Below are 20564 nucleotides of genomic sequence, written 5' to 3' on the forward strand. Positions count from 1 at the left end.
ATAAACAAACCTAAAATAAGCACAAAAGAGAAAGTATTAAAATTAAGAGGAGAGGAACAGCGAGGTAGGCTTAGAGATAGGAGGTTCTAAATTCAAATATGACCCCAGAAACTTCCTAGCTGTGACTGTGGGCAAGTTACTTAATTCCAACTGCCCAGCCTTTACCGCTCTTCTGCCTTGGAAACAATATTTAATATCAATTCTATGACATAAAGTAAAGGTTTTTTTAAAAAATCATAAAAGAAAAAATAGAAATTAATAAAAAAAAAGCTAAAAAAAATTTCCAACTCTTCATGACTCCATTTGAGATTTTTCTTGGCAAGAATACTGGAGTGCTTTGCTATTTCCTTTTTAAGGTCATTTTACAGATAAAGAAACTGAGGAAAACAGATATTAAGTGACTTGCCCAGGGTCAGGGAAATGTCTGAGGTCAAAATTGAATTCAGGTCTTCCTGATTATAGGTCAGTCACTTTATGTACTATGTCATCTATCTGCCTCTAGAAAAAAGCACAGAGAAATTTCAAACCAATATCATTCATGAATGAGGATTCAAAAAAATTAAGTAAAATCCTGCCAAACAGACAACTGTAATTCATCTAAGAAATTAACATGAAAAGGTCGGATTTATACCAGATATAATAACAGTTCAATAACAGGAAGAAATCAACTTATTCATCATATTTTAAAAATATAAAAACCATATTAATTTTCTCTAATATTCAGAGGCAGGTCCCACTTGTGAGGGACCTAGCAGGAGCTGGTTAATTTACTGACTTTAAGTAACTGCCAGGTGAGCTAGACTTCTCAAGTGCGGTATGACAAAATGGGCGAAAGGATAGATTACAGAGTAACATGACAGCATATTATTAATTTTCTTCAGTTATTATTATATACTCCTGGTCACTCATCCAGTAATTATCAAGTTCACTACACCATCACTTTTTTTTTTCCAGTCTAATTTGCTACCTGGGATTTACTGGCTCTAAGTATCTCCCAAGTTTCTTTCCAGACCTTTAACTCTTCCCTTGGTGCTCTGCTCAACTCCTGTGTAATTTAATAATTATCTCTTTGTAGATGGCTCCCAAATTCTTCTCGAGCACACAGTTCCTTGTATATTAGACATGTAATAAAAAGATGTTGAATAGAATTGAACCCTGCCCTAACCTTGTCAGTTTCTCATTAAGTCAGGTTACTCCACTGAGAAGTCCCGTGGGCATCTCAAACCGTACACACCCGAGCCAGTCAATCCATTTCCACCCTGCCATCACCCTCCTACCAGGAGGGCCCCAATTCTGTTGGCTTACCAGAGGTGCGAGTCCCAGAAGCTCCCTGGCCAGTAACTAAGGCTCCTTGTCGGACCCCTTGAGGAGCGATGAAGGGGCTGGGGGAGGGGAAGGGAAGAGGCCCGACCCCGGCCTGGGGGCGGTGGAGGCGGGTCCTAAGCAGGAGGAGGTAAGTAGCCAAGCAATACATTTAGGTAGAGCTCCAGGTGGGACCTCCCCAAACCTCCGAAGGATCGGGCCTCGCCCCTGGCGCCTACCATGTGGTCACAGCGCATGTCCGAGCGACCCCGGGGACGGCCCGCTGAAAGGCTGAATCACACCCCACCGCCTTCGAGGCCCAGCCGCGGCGTCTCTGAGCGAACCCGGGACGCGCCTGTCCGAGGTAGGCCTGCCTGCCTGACCCCGGGGAGGGAAGACAGAGGCCTCCGCCTTATTCTGCGGGGCGAGAAACGGGACCTCGAGAGGAAGGACCAGAGTAAGGTCCAGAATCCGGGGAGAAGGCCACTGTCCTGCAGAAGAGGGTGGGAGCAGCACAGACCCGCCACCAACCAGGTCATTTTCACCCCACAACAGGTGGTCCTCCTTCCACACTTCTCGCCTCCCATTCCTCTTTCTCCTCCTTTCCATTTCTCCCCTCTTCTACCTTTTTCTACTACCCTCATCTCCAGCTTTCCTCCCTTTTCTTACAGCCTCCTCCCATTTCCTTTCCTCCTTCCCTTTCTTTCCTTTCATAGTGCTCACTCTTAATGAGATTACAGTTCAATAAATCCTAATCAATTTCAGATAAACAATCTCCTATTCTTCCCTGTTTGTGGAGTTGATTTTGCAAACCCAAATATAAGATGTATTTATTCCTATTGAATGTCACCTTCTTAGGTTCAAACCAGTATTCAACCCTGTTAACATTTTTTTGGATCCTGACTCTAATCCGACGGTTTACGCATCACACCCAGCTTTGTGTCCCCTGAAAATTGGATTAGCATGCCATCTAAACTTTTTCCCAAATACTCAGTTAAACCATCTAACATAGGAACAACATACCAAATAGATCTCTGAGACTACTTTTTGCATCTGGTCATTTAGCCAGCTTCAAATACATCTACTAGTATTATCATCTAATCTACATTTCTCATTCTTTTTTTAGTTATAATAACATGACCTATCCTGATGAAGCCATGCTAGATCTTTGTAATAACATCTTCCTTTAATAGCTGTTCACCTACTATGTCTTTAAAAATCTGTTCTGGAATTGTACCAGAAATTCAAGTAAACCCACTAGTATAGAATTTGCAGACACTTTTCTCTTCTCTCTTGAAAACTGGAACATTTTTCCCCTCTCCAGGAAACTTCTCATGGTTTCCAAGATCTTTGATCAACTGACAGTCACTTGGCAATTCTAAGCTCCCAGTTTTTTGAGTACTCAAGAATATAGGGGGCAGCTGGGTAGCTCAGTGGATTGAGAGCGAGGCCTAGAGATGGGATGTCCTAGGTTCAAATCTGTCCTAAGACACTTCCCAGCTGTGTGACTCTGGGCAAGTCACTTGACCCCCATTGCCCACCCTTACCACTCTTTTAGGAGCCAATACACAGAAGTTAAAGGTTTAAAAAAAAAAAGAATATAAAGACTCATTTGAGGCAAATTGCCTAAATTCATGAAGTCTTATGCCTTTTTTTCTGTCTTACTCATCTTGGATATCAACTCACTGCTAATCATTTTTGTTAAGTCATTTCAAATGTCATGATCATTCTTGGCCAAGTAATAACAGCAAAGCAAGAAAACTGCCTTCTCTCTGTTACTGGTTACTATCACACCATCCCTGCTTAACCAATTACCCTGTCCCTTCTCTTAGCCTCATCTTTTCCCCAGGTTATCTAACTAGACCTTTTTCTTTGCCATTCGATAACCCTGCCATTCTTAGCTCTGTCTCATATTTTTCTTCTTTTATTTCTTTGAGATATAGGGCTAATTGTACCTTTGGGTGAAAGATTATAGACAGTTTATTGCCTTCAGTCAATTAGTAAGCGCTTATTAAGTACATCCTATGTTCTAAGCATTGTGCAAAGCACTGAGGATTCAAAAAGAGGCAAAAGATAAGGTGTTTATGATATAATTGGGAGGAAACATGCAAACAAATATAATATATTCAAAGCAAGCCGAATCTGGGATAAATAGGAAACAACTAACCAAGAGAAGGCTCTGGAATTAAGAGAGGTTGGGGAAGGCTCTTGTAAGTTGGATTTTAGTTGAGACTTAAAAGGAAGCCACAGAGGTAAATAGAATGGAGGAAGAACATCCCAGGCATAAGGGACAGTCATAGAAAATACCCCAAATGGAGGGATGGGATATGTTATTCCTGAAACACCAGGAAGCCAGGATCAAAGAGCAGGTATTGGGGAATAGGATGTTATAAGACTGGAAAGGTAGGAAGGGACTAGTTTTTAAAGGGCTTTGAATGGCAAACAGCACTATATTTGCTCCTGGCCCTAATAGGAAGTCAATGGCGAGAAATCCCAGATGACTCCTAGATGGCTAGCCTGAGAGACTGAAAGAATGCTTTTGCCCTCAACTATAGTAGGGAAGGTGGGGGCTGGGGAGATCCTTTAGGGGAAAAATAATTTATTCTGTTTTAGACTTAGTGGATTTAAGATGTATACTTTAACATTCAGTTCTAGGTGTTAGAATGGTAATTGGCAATGAGCTGTTGGAGATTAGCCTAGGGGTTAGGCCAGGAAAGGTGGAAATGAGAATCATCTGCACAGATCTGGTATTTAAATCCCTAGCAGCTCTCTACACAAAATGAAATCCTGTAGTGAGGGAAAAGAAAGGGCCAGAGAGAACCCTGAGGGATGCCTAGAGGACTCAGCAAAGTAGACTTCAAATAGGAGGCAAACTGTAGAGAATAGTATGAAAATCTAAAGAAAAGACTATGTCTGGGAGGGAATGATCTAGTGTCTAAGGTTTCTAAGAGGTCTAGAAGAATGAACTTGAGGGGGTGGGGCAGGAGTTCCAAATTGTTTTCTAGAATGACTGGAGATTCACAGCTCCATCAAGAGTGCATTGAATTAATAATCCTGTTTTCTGGCAGTTTACCAACAATTGTCAGCTTCTACCCTATCCCCATCCCATTTTTCCTTGTGAAGCCCTTACTCAGTTATTTCTAACAGCCCACATTGCACAATATCATTCTTCAAATTCTATCACCTTTTTTTCCTCAAAAGCAGCCTACATTTTGAACAGCTAACAGTTATTTTCTTGAGGCAGGAATACAAATGTCCAATGCAAATGATTGCAAAATTTGCAATTCTTATTGAGATTTTTTTGCTTTTAAAAAACTACTTGTAGGGGGGGCAGCTGGGTAGCTCAGTGGAGTGAGAGTCAGGCCTAGAGACAGGAGGTCCTAGGTTCAAACCCAGCCTCAGCCACTTCCCAGCTGTGTGACCCTGGGCAAGTCACTTGACCCCCATTGCCCACCCTTACCAGTCTTCCACCTATGAGACAATATACCGAAGTACAAGGGTTAAAAAAAAAAAAAACCTACTTGTAGGTATTCATTACTCATATTCAAAAACCTTTTTAAAATGTTATTTTTAATATTCTGAACTGGAGGAACATGAACATTGCCACACACAAAAAAAAAAAAAGAAGAGAAGATTGTATATAAAATCATGAATCTATAGTATAGCTTGATTTTTTTAAGCCTTTAAGAAATTCAGTATATTCATTTCAAAGCTATCTTGTCAGTGTCTAAAATATTTTCTATTTTTTGCCCATTTTTAGGTAAATGCTTCAATGACTTCTTCATTTTGTTCTTGTTGACATCATTATTGAACTATAGCTAGTCTCCAAATCTCTACCCCAATCATATCCCTATCAACCCATGTGATTAGGCAATTGTTTTTCTTCTGTATTTCTACTCCTACTGTTCCTCCTCTGAATGTGAATAGTGTTCTTTCTCACAAGTCCCTCAGAAATGTCCTGGATAAATGCACTGCTTCTAGTAAAGAAGTTCATTACATTTGATTGTACCACAGTGTATCCTTCTCTGTGTATAGTGTTCTGGTTCTGCTCCTTTCACTCTGCATCAATTCCTGGAGGTCTTTCCAGGTCACATGGAATTCCTCCAGTTTATTATTCCTTTGAGTACAATAGTATTCCATCACCAACAGATACCACAATTTGTTCAGCCATTCCCCAATTGAAGGGCATCCCCTCATTTTCCAATTTTTTGCCACCACAAGGAGTGTGGCTATAAATATTTTTGTACATGTCTTGTCCTTATGGTCTCTTTGGGGTATAAACCCAGCAGTGGTATAACTTTTGGGCATAGTTCCAAATTGCCATTCAGAATGGTCGGATTAATTCACAACTCTACTAGCAATGTATTAATGTCCCAATTTTGCCACATCCCCTCCAACATTTATTACTTTCCTTTGCTGTCATGTTAGCCAATCTGCTAGGTGTGAAGTAGTACCTCAGAGTTGTTTTGATTTGCATTTCTCTGATTATTAGAGATTTAGAACACTTTCTCATGTACTTATTGATAGTTTTGATTTCTTTATCTGAAAATGGTCTATTCATGTCCCTTGTCCATTTATCATTTGGGGAATGGCTTGATTTTTTGTACAACTGATTTAGCTCCTTATAAATTTAAGTAATTAAACCTTTGTCAGACTTTTTTGTTATAAAGATTTTCCCCCCATCTAATTTTGGTTGTATTGGTTTTGTTTGTATAAAACCTTTTTGATTTAATGTAATCAAAATTATTTATTTTACATTTTGCAATTTTTTCTAACTCTTGCTTGGTCTTAAAATCTTTCCTTTCCCAAAGATATGATAAGTATACTATTCTGTGTTCACCTAATTTACTTATAGTTTCCTTCTTTATACTCAGGTCATTCACCCTTCTGAGTTTATCTTGGTGTAGGGTATGAGATGTTGATCTAAACCTAATCTCTACCATATTGTTTTCCAATTTTCCCAGCATTTTTTGTCAAATAGTGGATTTTTATCCCAAAATCTGGGCTCTTTGGGTTTATCATAGACTGTCTTGCTGCCTTCACTTACTCCAAGTCTATTCCATTGATCCTCTCTTCTGTCTCTTAGCCAGTACCATAATGTTTTGATAACCATTGCTTTATAGTATAGTTTAAGATCTGGTACTGCTAGGACACCTTCCTTTATGTTTTGTTTTGTTTTTTCATTATTTCCCTTGATATTCCTGATCTTTTTTCCTTCCAAATGAACTTTGTTATAGTTTTTTCTAATTCAGTAAAAAAAAATTTTTTTGATAGTTTGATATGTATGGCACTAAATAGGTAGATTAATTTGGGTAGGATTGTCATTTTTGTTATGTTAGCTCTTCCTACCCATGAGCAATTAATGTTTTTTCCAATTGTTTAGATCTTTTAATTGTGCGGAAGTGTTTTGTATTGTGTTCATATAATTCCTGTGTATGTCTTGGCAGATAGATTCCTAGGTATTTTATTTTGTCTAGGATGGTTTAAAATGTCATTTCTCTTTCTAATTTCCTGCTGGGTTGTGTTGGAAATATATAGAAATGCTGATGATTCATGTGGGTTTATTTTGTATCCTGCAACTTGCTAAAGTTTGTTGATTATTTCTACTAGCTTTTTAGTTGATTCTCTAGAATTCTTTAAGTAGATCATCATATCAACTGCAAGGAGTGATAGCTTGGTCTCCTCATTACCTATTTTGATACCTTCAATTTCTTTTTCTTCTCTAATTGCTACTGCTAGTGTTTCTAGTACAATATTAAATAATAGAGATGATAATGGGAATCCTTGTTTCACTCCTTGGGGGAGGCCGGCTTCCCCAGGTCCAGGGGTTTGAAGTGGTTGGTATTGAAGTGGGACACCTCCTGAAAAATGCCAAACACTCAGGTTTAGAAGTTTTAGGGACCTTTAATAACTGGCCCACCAGAGCATCCTCCTCACATGAGAGAGAATCATGCCACCCATAAGTAGGTACAGAACATGTATAGGAAAATAAGTTGGTGGGAATTTTCCTTGGCACGAATTTCAAAGGATAGGATTGGTGTGTTCAAAAATATACATTCCTTAAGCAAGCAAGCAGTTTCTCAGAAGCAAAATATGGTGCTGTTAGTAACTAGGGAGGGTCAGGCAAGTGGACAGAAGGGAAGTGAGTTAAGAAATTGGGAGAAGGTTCAGTTAGACTGCTGACCCCCTGAGGGGCCTCTGAGATAAAAGGTTGAGTGAAAACCCAGCTAGGCTCTCCTGAGGGGCACATATGAGGGTCTCTGTTACTTTTTAGTCTTCTCTGCTCCATTACAGTATGACAGCATCAGCATTTTAAGACGAATGAGAGACAGTCTGAATTTCAGCCAGGCAGGCATCATGAATACTGCTCTGCTCTGTCTTGAGTAAGGTTTAATTTATACACTTTGAGATCACACATAATGTTGGCATGGAAATCTATTCTCATCATACATCTTTTCTTAGAGACAATGTAATAAGTCATACTTCTCATTTTCCAGAGACTTTCAGTATTTTTTGAGGTGTGCCTGACATATCTCTTGGGCTACAGTGGTGGGAAAGTACAGGCTTTTTCATGGGAGACAATTTCTCCATTTATCATTCATTGTTCTTTTATGTTAATGTACTGTACAGAATCAGGGATCAGGAAGGGGGAAACTTGGAGACTATTCTGGCCTGTTTTTGCAGGCACCTGTGTAGTTAGGGTTTTTAAATCTTTAACATTAACTCACTATTTGCTGGTTTGTTGTGAAGTGACTTCTAGGGGAATTTCTGTATTACTGCATGTAAAGGTGGGAATTTCCTAGGAGTTTGTATGGGGCCTGTAAGGGCACTAATAATAGACTATCAAAATAGAGATATTGATCATAATAACTCCTATTATGAGAGGTGTTAGTAAGAGAAGAGTCACACAGTGGAAGCTGAGTGAGAAATCCGTCCTCCTTTGATCTGCTTTGCAGAATCTCGGGGTTCACTCTTGGCATATTTCCCCTTTCTTTTTTAATTGAAGAGACTTCAACTCAATTTGAACCTGACATATGCTAAAGCCTAGGGACCTGATGATGATTGGGAGATAAAAAAGAATAACAAGGAATAAGGCAAGGGCAAATCCACAGACACTAAGGGTATGAATTGTCATTATGGGAAATGAAGGAAGAGACACCATTATAAAAGGAAGATGCTTTAGAGGAGGCTGAATAAAGGGAACTATTGTAATGCAGGATTATTGCAAGAATCTCTTGCACTTGCAAAAATCACCTGAAGCAATCCTGGCCATTAAGGAAAAGGAATGTTGGCCCAGCCAGGTCCTGGTCTCATGGCCAAAAAACCATTGGAGCTGGGACTATAAATATTCCTGGAGAACCAACTGTGGGGCTGATTTCCTTGACCTGACCCAGACATCCTGCTATCCCCTGCATCTTCCCCCTTGGGCTCTGGGAGGAGGGAATTTGGTGGGAGGAGAACATGGGAAATTAGTTTACTTAGGCAGGCAGGGACACCCCTAAACCAAACCATTACCCTCATTTGTTAATCTGCTAGACCACCCTACATCAGGGCAGTGAAATTTTTCCCTGGCTGAGGGGCTGGTTCCCTCAACCTGACCCTACCTTCTGTGACCCTTTGCCAGGACTGGCCTTCACCCTTAGCAACAGTTTCCCAGACCTTAACCCTCTTCCCTCAGCTTACCCTTGCCTTTAATAAACTCCTTGGCCTTTATTTAAAGAGCTTCTGTTGATTCATTTATACCATCAACTAGGGCCAAGGCTGAAGAGGGAAAGATAGCTTTCCCTTGTTTCCTGAGGGGCTAAACCAGACATCCATCTTGCTCAGGAAGTGAACCAAGCTCACTTCCTGTTGGCTTTCAGTTTCCATAAGGAGGGGAGGGGCATCTCACTCCTTACCTCAAGGAGCTTAGAGACAACAGGGAGACTGGCTTGAAACATTTCAGCTCAGGCCCACACAACCCTGGCTGACCCAAATCAATCTATACTGAAGTTATAGACTCCCTGCCTAGAAGACTCAGCGGGTACCACCCTGCCCTCTAATATAAGCCTCTATTAGCCACATTTATTTCTTTATTACACGATTCCTAATCAAATCTGCAATACATATTTGGTGTAAGGTATTTGTGCAAAGTGTGGATCTATTATGCTATGTTATTTAATGGTAGAAAAAGTATAGGGTTAATTTGAGCTAATGGAAGGGGGAAAACATTTTGAAAATTTACATTTGTTACAGAAATAGTTATACCCAATATCAGAATGCAAGGGAGTATAACATTATAAATTAAAATTTTCAAAATAGCTGAATCATGGGCAGCTGGGTAGCTCAGTGGATTGAGAGTCAGGCCTAGAGACAGGAGGTCCTAGGTTCAAATCCGGCCTCAGACACTTCCCAGCTGTGTGACCCTGGGCAAGTCACTTGACCCCCATTGCCCACCCTTACCACTCTTCCACCTATGAGCCAATACACAGAAGTTAAGGGTTTAAAAAATAAAATAGCTGAATCACAACAATAATAATAATTGGGCTGGGGTTATTAGTTAAGATTGATCAGTCTTAGAGAGGCTTGCCACCTCCAGGGTTTGTTCTGCCATGTGAACTGTTCTTCTGGCTCCTCTCCAAATCACGGGCTTCAGTGACTGGGGTCTTTTGGTGTGGTCATCTGGGTTGTTTCATGAGTTCAGCTGTTTCTGAGAAGTTCTCTGCTGTAGGTATTAATTTCCTGTGTAAATGAAAGCAAAACCTCAACCACCATATTATAATTCTGGGTATTTGTTTGTTTGTTTGTCTTTGTAATTGGTTATTCCAATTCATCTTCAGTGATTATACAAATGAATTAATTTACTAGAGATTCATTATAAGTTCCATTGAAACAAAAACTTGGGGTGGGGTACAGTGTCCTAAGTAGTGGAACTTATTTGTTTGCTATACACATTTAAATTTCTGGGGCTTCAATTATTATTTCACTTTGCTTTGATTATAACAATTTGCTTTGAGAGGAAAAGGCAGGGAAGGGATTATAACACTGTTTGACTTCAGGTAAAAGTCAGGGTTATTAATCAGTCATGTCTTTCTTTTGAATGGTGAATACAGTTCAGTGATCTATAATGACTGCTATACCTGAATTCAAAATTAAAAAATAATATTGATTGCAATTCCAATGGCTTTTACTTTAAACAGCAATTTTCACTAATTGTATCTTGGAGCTGTGAAGTTTCCAAGATTTACATATACAAGGAAGAGTTTTGATTTTACAAGTCATGAATACCAATGGTTTTGTTTTTTTCAATAATTTTTTCAGTTTTTTCTTAGTTTCAGTACTTGCTAACAATGTTTAAACTATCTGGCAATTCTTCCCAATTATACAGGAAAGGGGTTAACAATTTTGCTGGGAGTTAAGTTTCCATTAATGTTATTTTGATTAATGATGGCTGAGGCAGGGACTGGTCAGTAACTTAGTTCACAATACAAATCACATATCATTGCAAGTAAACATGATCAATTTCTAACAAGTTGCTTTTACACATAGTTTACATTTAAACTTATATTTTCAGTTTTTACAAAATAAGGTACATGTTTTAGTAACACTCAATATATAACAATTTTGTCAAAAATCCAATATTTGTAACTGGTTAGGTTGCAGAATTATTTTCCATACCATATCAAAATTCAATTAATTAAAGCCTTAGGTTTTAAATTTACTGTGAGGAAGGAGTTAATAGGTTTGCAGAAAGTTCTGAGTTATTAGAATTAAAGAAGAATCTTTTTATTACTAGCTACCCTGTTTTTCTCATCCTCTTTTGCTATTTAGATTATTGTACTTGTAAAATTTGCATGTTTTGACCTTGATATTAATTTACTTTCAATGGATATTGATTTAAAATTTCAGAACTTTCAAACGGGCACCTGAAAATATTTTTACATCCGCAATAAATGAATAAATAAATTATTCCAAGTCCTATATGATTTCTGGGATAGTCAAATTTTTCTAGTCAAATCCATTATTCATTTACACTGTTTGCATATCACATTTGTCCTTATCCAATTCAGGTGAAAAATAAATTTTCTATTTTTGTAATATAATATTATGCATTTAAATGTATTATTATAACTTATACATTGTTATAATATTAACATGCTTGTTAGTAATATGAATTATAATTATATTAACATTACTATAAAATGGGTTATACATTATAATAATATTAATGCAATCATCATTAAATACATATTAATTGTGACATCAAATTATTATGTGGATTATGCATTATAATTTCATATTCTGCATTTAAATGCATTGCTATAAAATATATATATGCATATATATATATATATATATATTTTTTTTTTATCCTGGGACTCCATTCTAGGAGCATAGGGCCACAACCAGTAGGCAATGGTTGCACAGTTGCTCAGAGTCACCCAGCTGGGAAGTGTCTGAGCCCAGATTTGAACCTAGGACCTTTCATCTCTAGGCCTGGCTCTCAATCCACTGAGCTAGCCCAGCTGCCCCTACTTTAGGTTGCAGTTTCTTTAGCAGATGTAGTTTTTACAGGGTGGGGTTGCTAGCCCCACGCCCAACCCTCCTCCTTTTTCATCCAGGCTAGGGACCGTCCTTAGCCAGGAGTGGTAAGGGTGGGCGATAGGGGTCAAGTGACTTGCCCAAGGTCACACAGCTGGAAGTGTCCGAGGCTGGACTTGAACCTAGGACCTCCAGTCTCTAGGCCTGGCTCTCAATCCATATAATTGATTACAATTATTATAATATTAACACTATAAGAATACAAATTATACTTTTTATATAATGCATTAAATTTTTTTCTTCTGCATACATACTTCATTTTTATACATAATTACTCATTAACAAATTGTAGTTTTATGCATGCTAATTTTCAATGGCATTTCATGATAATATTTTAATAATATTTGAACTTTTTTTCCCTTAATACCTTTAATTTTTACGTTTTGATCTCAATTCCAATCTACTCAATTAACCTTTAAAGGATAGTCAGATAGTCAAAACAGTAGACATTATTTGACTAAGACTTAATACTCTGAAGTGCAAAAGGGTGCATATTAGCCCTGCAAAGCCTAACTGCAGAGTTTCTGACAGTTGAAAAGGGTTTAGAATCCTGAGGTTAGACAGTTGACCCTGGAGACTCAGTGAGAGGAGGAGGGTCAACTGAGCTCGATCTTTGGATTGAAAACTTGGTCTATATTCTGCAGCTTTTCTCTTAAAATTTGTTAGCTTAACTATTTCCTTTGAATCTCCCTAACCTCCCTTATTCCCAATCATCATTTTCCTTTCCTGAATTCCTGGGGTTTTTGAAAGGAGGGTGGTAGTTTTCAAACTTGGAAGATTCAGTTTCCCTGTAGTCAAGTAGGGCTTACCCTTGTTACAAATTATCTCTTGAATCATTGTATCCAACTTTCCTACCCCTTTTAGGCTACCAAACCTCTCAGGACTGAGTTAAGGCAGGTCCTTCTCAGTCTCATATTCCTGTCTCCCTCCCCAACCTGAAGCTTTCCCTAGGCGGCTGTTAGAGTTACCTTGTATTCCTCCATCCTTTCTAATCAAACCTTAAAACTCAATAAATCCTGTTTGTCACTTAACCAAGCCTTTGGCTAATTCATTAGGTGATTGATAAGAGAGGGAGAAGGGGAGAAAGGAATAATATTGTTTCTGAGTTCTTGAAGGGAATTGGAGGTGTCCATTTTGGAGGAAGTGTAATCTCAATACTTCCTCTGAACTCTTCCTTTGTGAACCTGAGAAACTGACTAGGAAACCCTCTAGTCAGTTTCAAGCCATTCTTGACTGGCCCTAACCTTTGTCTGTAGATGTGCCCTTCCTACTTGAAGGGCTCAGTCTGTTTCCCTTTAGTGTCTCTGTCTAAAACCTGTGTCCCAGTCTTTGTTCCCCAGACTGCAGCTGCCTGCCTAGAATACCTCATCCCCTCCCTTGCAATTCTTTATACCTCCATGTTTATATTCCCTAAACTCGGTCATTCCCTTACTTCTCCTATCACCTCAATCTACCATCTTCACCATTGTACCTTCATTATCCATTTTACTGCCTTAGGGATCCACAAACCCCTATCCACAGTGCCTTATCCCTATTGATACTACCATTAGTCCCTTACCTGCCTTATCCACAATTACAACCTTACCTCTGCCTTAATTTCCCTAATACCTCTAGCCTACTCCCTTATTACAACCACTTTATTACCCCACTAGCATAATCCCCATATAGCATCTCTTAAAGTTTAGTTTTAAGTTGCCACAATATATGTTATTTTTTGCATTTTGGAATAAATATAACCACTTAAATTGAACCAAATATTTGTATAGGATGTATCATCATTTTTTAACTTTGAATTTTAATAAAATGGTAATATTGGACATTTTTGAAAACTTAGAAAGCTTTTAGGAAATTTCTAAACAATTTTTTCTTTGTATTAACTGTCTCCTTTTCTCTATATTTCTTTTTTGTTTTATAAGTGGGCCTAAACTGTTTAATTTAACCCAATTATTGAATTTAAATCAATTCTTTTGATGTTTTATATTTTTTACCATTTATTAGTAATATCTGTTGTTTCCCTCTTTTTATAGATGTTATAAAGTTGATATTAGCTTCTTATTCGTTTTTTTAATTCTTTTTTTTTTAATTTAATTTTTTTTAACCCTTAACTTCTGTGTATTGGCTCTTAGGTGGAAGAGTGGTAAGGGTGGGCAATGGGGGTCAAGTGACTTGCCCAGGGTCACATAGCTGGGAAGTATCTGAGGCCAGATTTGAACCTAGGACCTCCTGTCTCTAGGCCTGACTCTCAATCCACTGAGCTACCCAGCTGCCCCTTTCTTATTCATTTTTTTCACTTTACAGAGCTTAAGTTGGCAAAGTTTCCCAAGCAGTCATGCTTGGATGATCAATGTTCTCTGTGTATGTTACAATAGAAACTGTTCTCATACATTGTTCTTAAGATAATATTTTTTTAAACAAATTGTATGTTATTCCTTAGATTATAAGTTTCTTCTCATACATTGCACATATTTTAAAAATAGTTTTTGTATCCTAATCAAGTACAAATGCTGTGCAAATTTCTATATTGATAATATACCAAATTCTTAATGCATACATCATTTTTGAATTTACCAATCTTTAAAACACTACTGTTAATTATATTTTTACCTATTGCTTAACAAAGTGGTACATATCTTAGAGTAAGAATTTTACACACTCATATGTCTACCCCAAATTTTTGATCATACAAATTCTTCTTTATATTATATTACATCTTTTAATAAATTGATATTATATTCTTATAAACTTTATACTAATTTTTTATAATTCACAAATTCAGTTTGACTAACATTTTTGGTAAGTCTTATCATTTAATTCTGTACTCATACATTGCAAGTGTGTTATTTAAAATTACTTGGGATACTTGGAACTACATTTCCCATGATCCCCAATGGGTTTCCTGTTTTGGATTACGTATTCAAGGTGAGGGACTGTTTTAAATAGGGGGGCAGTGACTTCAAACTTCCTCTTTAGCTACCTGAGCGCGTGAAGTTACGAAAGGTAAAATGGCTGAGGCGGGAGTTTAAATACTTACAGGCGTGGTCTTGTATACATATATTTACCAGCATGGCCATGGCTTTAATTAAAATACTAATTTTTATATTTATATCAGTCTTTATCATTTTTAATCTTAACAGTTTGGCAAACCAGAAGGTCGAAATTCGAACTCTCAATTTTCTAGATAGCCTAAAGAGAGCCATGCCTGTTTTTTGGCCCTTTTGCTCAGCTCTTTTGGGCAATTTTTTAAAAAAGGAAAGTGGCTTTCCTTGCCATGCTTTTGCTAAAAGCAACAGCATGTTTTTTTGCCTCAGGCGGGACTCAGCCAGCCAGTCCAGCCGAAACCACCTTGGGAGGTCAAGCCAGCCAATTCTGGCTTTTGGCTTTAAAACCAAAATGCCAGTGCCCAGTGCCTATGATCTCTACCACTTTTACTCCTGACCTGGACTCCATTTTTTTTAATTTCAGATTTTTATATGGAAGCAGTAACAGAATTTGTTGAGAAACTCTTAGCCAAGGTTTACAAGTTGGAACAAGTATATGATTTTTTGAACATCATTGTTTATTGTTTTAAAATGTGTTATTAGAAATTAGGGTGCTCTATTTGAATGTGCATTGTGAATCTGCTATTACACTCATAGAAAAATCTCATTTTTGAGTAAAAAAAAACTTTCACTAGTTCTAAGCTATTTGATTTTTAAAACATTTTTTTTAATTAGAGCAATTGATTTTTTCTTTTTCTCATCTTGTACTGGAAGTACATATATAATCATTATTTATCTTTTTTTTTTTTATTTTACAGCAATATAAGCTTAATGCAAACACCTGAAAAGCCTTGAGACTATGGGATTGTGATTTAATGCCTCTCTGATTCCAGAAGTGCTGAGCCACATGGTTACAGAGATTTGACTGAAAATCTGCATGAATTGCAGGAGTTTTATGCCAACACTTGAAGGGCTCGAAAATTGGGGTTTGAGTCCTAAAGTCTCAGTCTTTTCTAAAACTTTAGAGGACGTGGGTCCCTTCAACTTAAATTCCTAGTGAAGCACCTAAAATTGGCTATCATTTAATGACTCATTCCCTGAGAAGGTGCAGGGAAAAATCGGGTCAAAGAAAGGCATTTCCCTTATGTATAGAGAGAGAAAATGGCAATTTTTCTGTAGTCCTGGCCCTGAATGGGTAATTGCAAACTGCTTAAATCACTTTAATTAGGCCTTGATTCAAAGGCCTAAGTTTATTTTCCTTACATTTTTTTTCACATTTTACATTTCATTCACAAGTTAATTTTTTCTCCTTTTTTTGAATTTTATTCTTTTTATTTTTTTTTTATTATTTCTTTTGCCAATTGATTTCATGCACACCTATGACTCACTCAGCCATGCATCCTTGGCTAACCTTTTCAGGGGAGTAATGTGTTATTTAAAATTTTCCTCGGGGGGGGGGTGTTAAGTTTTTATAATCATAATGTCTGAATTATAATTTATATTGCAAGTCAATTTTTACTCCTTTAGAAGTAACCTGGGGGGGGGGTTATGTATAATTCTCAGAAGAAAATGTATGTTTTGTAATCTATAATGTAAAGTTTAAATTCTTTGAGAATAATTTCAGGATAAGGATTGTACCATCCCCCCAGAATCCAGACGACTGAACCTGTTTGGTGGAGGCACCAAAAGATGCCTGAAGAGCCTTCACTGGATCATAAAGACCCAAATTTGAACTTTGGGGCTCAGTTGATCTGAACTATGGGGGTTGAATGAATTGAATGCATTTATTTTGAATGGACACTCTTATGCCAGTGGGGGACTGCCCCAAAATTGGCTTTTTGTCAACACTGCTAGCTTTTGTCCTCTTTTCTTTTGGTTTAAGATCCACTGGAAAAGACCAGTCTTTTTCAATGGATCTCAGGGGGGTAATGTGTTATTTAAAATCACTTGGGATACTTGGAACTACATTTCCCGTGATCCCCAATGGGTTTCCTGTTTTGGATTACGTATTCAAGGTGAGGGACTGTTTTAAATAGGGGGGAAGTGACTTCAAACTTCCTCTTTAGCTACCTGAGCGCGTGAAGGTACGAAAGGTTAAAATGGCTGAGGCGGAGTTTAAATATAGACGTGGTCTTATATATATATATATTTTACCAGCATGGCCATGGCTTTGATTAAAATACTAATTTTTATATTTATATCAGTCTTTATCATTTTTAATCGTAACACAAGTCCTAATAGATAGTTTTTTTAATATAAGTTTTGTACATACTCAAATATAGCTGAAATTCCATTTTTTTTAAACTGGTAGCCAATTATCACAAATGAATGAATTTATACTGCACAAAAGTACCTATTCAGATTCTTAGTAAATATGTTTTCTAATGGGTAGAGAAAGGGCCATGGGTTTTGGGGAAAGTTGGCAATGTTTTGTTTTGTTTTTCTTTCTCAAAACTACTTCCTGTTTAACTAGGGTGACGTGAATGATTCACTCTCGGCATCTGATTTTTCTCATGGACCAGTATCTGTCTAAAAGGGATCTAATTTTGAAATGAAAGGCAATTATATTGTTTTAATGATTTTTAAATTAAATATTTCGCTAACATCAGTATGATTAATGGTAGGTTGAACTCACAGTTATTTAAAGAAGCTTTTTAACTCTTGGTTAAGCAGAGTTAAATTGATGGTTTTCACTAGGTAGGAAAGTTTAAACTACACTTCTGTACTTCTGTACACAACTCAATCATTGCTTTCTATGTAGCTGTCTGAATATCATTTTCTTTGGATTGCATTTTAGAATTCTTTGTGATTTTAATAAAATATATATCTCAGAATTTAACCTTTTGATAGAATTCAATGGTGGGATCAAATTTGTCCCTTTTTCTTTCTTTTAGGGTTTTATGTTCCCTTTCTCATGGCCAGTGAGAAATGGAAGGAGAAATGTTTTACAGATTAGTTTATTTGACTTTTTTTTTAACATTTATTAATATTTATTTTTTGAAAAGTTAACATGGTTACATAATTCATGCTCTTACTTATCCCTTCACCCCCCCTACTTCCCCCTCTCCCCCATGGCAGATGTATATTTCCACTGGTTTTAACATGTGTCATTGATCAATACCTATTTCCAAATTGTTGATAGTTGCATTGCTGTGGTAGTTTAGAGTCTACATCCCCAACCATGTCTGCCTCAACCCATGTGTTCAAGCAGTTGTTGTTCTTCTGTTTCCACTCCTGTAGTACTTCCTCTGAATGTGGGTAGCGTTCTTTTCCATAAATCCCTCAGAATTGTCCTGGGTCATTGCATTGCTGCTAGTACAGAAGACCATTACATTCTATTTTACCACAGTGTTTTGGTCTCTATGTACAATGTTCTTCTGGCTCTGCTCCTTTCCCTCTGCATCAATTCATGCAGGTCTTTCCAGTTCACATGGAATTCCTCCAGTTTATTATTCCTTTGAGCACAACAGTATTCCATCACTAGCATATACCACACTTTGTTCAGCCATTCCCTAATTGAAGGGCATACCCTCCTTTTCCAGTATTTTGCCACCACAAAAAGCGCAGCTATAAATATTTTCGTACAAGTCTGTTTATCTAGGATCTCTTTGGGGTACAATCCCAAGAATGGTATGGCTGGATCAAAGGGCAGGCATTCTTTTATAGCCCTTTGAGCATAGTTCCAAATTGCCAGCCAGAATGGTTGGATCAGCTCACAACTCCACCAACAATGCATTAATGTCCTAGTTTTGCCACATCCCCTCCAGCATTCATTACTCTCCACTTCTTTCATTTTAGCCAATCTACTAGGTGTGGGGTGGTACCTCAGAGTAGTTTTGATTTGCATTTCTCTAATTATTAGAGATTTAGAACACTTTCTCATGTGCTTATTGATACTTTTGATTTCTTTACCTGAAAATTGCCTATTCATGTCTCTTGCCCATTTATCAATTGGGGAATGGCTTGATTTTTTATACAATTGATTTAACTCCTTGTATATTTGAGTAATTAGACCCCTGTCAGAGTTTTTTGTTATAAAGATTTTTTCCCAATTTGTTGTTTCCCTTCTGATTTTGGCTACATTATTTTTGTTTGTACAAAAGCTTTTTAGGTTGATATAATCAAAATCATTTATTTTACATTTTGTAATTTTCTTTAACTCTTGCTTGGTTTTAAAATCTTTCCTTTCCCAGAGATATGACAAGTAAACTACTCTATGTTCACTTAACTAATTTATAGTTTCCTTCTTTATATTCAAGTCATTCACCCATTCTGAATTTATCTTGGTGGAGGGTGTGAGATGTTGATCTAAACCTAATCTCTCCCATATTGTTTTCTGAATTTCCCAGCAGTTTTTTGTCAAATACTGGATTTTTGTCCCAAAAGTTGGGCTCTTTGGGTTTATCATACGTTGTCTTGCTGATGTCACTTACCCCAAGTCTATTCCATTGATCCTCCCTTCTGTCTCTTAGACAGTACCATACCGTTTTGAGGACCGCTGCTTTATAGTACAATTTAATATCTGGTACTGCTAGGCCCCCTTCCTTCACATTTTTTTCATTATTTCCCTTGATATTCTTGATCTTTTGTTATTCCAAATGAACTTTGTTATAGTTTTTCCTAATTCGGTAAAAAAGTTTTTTGGTAGTTTGATAGGTGTGGCACTAAATAGGTAAATTAATTTGGGTAGAATGGTCATTTTTATTATGTTAGCTTGTCCTACTCATGAGCAATCAATATTTTTCCAATTGTTTAGATCTAGTTTTACTTTTTTGGAAAGTGTTTTGTAGTTATGTTCGTATAATTCCTGTATTTGTTTTGGTAGATAGATTCCTAAGTATTTTATATTGTCTAGGGTAATTTTAAATGGTATTTCTCTTTTTCCTCTGGCTGCTGTGATGTGTTGGAAATATACAGAAATGCTGATGATTTATGTGCATTTATTTTGTATCTTGCAACTTTGCTAAAGTTGTTGATTATTTCTACAAGCTTCTTAATTGATTCTCTACGATTTTTTAAGTAGACCATCATATCATCTGCAAAGAGTGATAGCTTAGTCTCCTCCTTGCCTATTTTAATACCTTCAATTTCTTTTTCTTCTCTAATTGCTACTGCTAGTGTTTCTAGTACTATGTTGAATAATAGAGATGGTAATGGGCATCCTTGTTTAACACCTGATCTTATTGGAAAGGCTTCTAATTTATCCCCATTGCATATGATGCTTGTTGATGGTTTTAGGTATATACTGTTTATTATTTTTAGGAAAGGTCCTTCTATTCCTATACTTTCCAGGGTTTTCAATAGGAATGGATGCTGTATTTTGTCAAAGGCTTTTTCAGCATCTATTGAGATAATCATGTGATTTTTGTTTGATAGACTGTTGATATGGTCAATTATGTGAATGGTTTTCCTAATGTTGAACCATCCTTGCATTCCTGGTATAAATCCCACCTGATCATGGTGGATGATCTTCTTAATTACTTGCTGGAGTCTCTTTGCTAATATTCTATTTAAAATTTTTGCATCTATGTTCATTAGGGAGATTGGTCTGTAGTTTTCTTTCTCTGTTTTTGATCTCCCTGGCTTTGGAATCAGTACCATATTTGTGTCATAAAAGGACTTTGATAGGACTCCTTTGCTTATTATATCAAATACTTTGTATAGTATTGGGATTAGTTGCTCTTTGAATGTCTGATAGAATTC

General features: G+C 37.1%; 1 protein-coding gene across 1 annotated transcript in view; it reads left to right on the top strand.

Moving 5' to 3' along the window:
* Window positions 1-1542: 1542 nt before the first annotated feature.
* The window catches only part of MEIKIN (meiotic kinetochore factor), a 177685-nt gene continuing 158663 nt past the window's right edge, over window positions 1543-20564 (top strand). Inside the window, exons 1-3 of the mRNA XM_044659920.1 lie at window positions 1543-1670; window positions 4010-4049; window positions 7597-7685. Coding sequence (XP_044515855.1) covers window positions 1543-1670; window positions 4010-4049; window positions 7597-7685 — 257 coding nt within the window. The remainder of the gene's footprint in view (window positions 1671-4009; window positions 4050-7596; window positions 7686-20564) is intronic.

This window comes from Gracilinanus agilis, chromosome 2 (assembly GCF_016433145.1).
Source record: "Gracilinanus agilis isolate LMUSP501 chromosome 2, AgileGrace, whole genome shotgun sequence".
NCBI lineage: Eukaryota > Metazoa > Chordata > Mammalia > Didelphimorphia > Didelphidae > Gracilinanus > Gracilinanus agilis.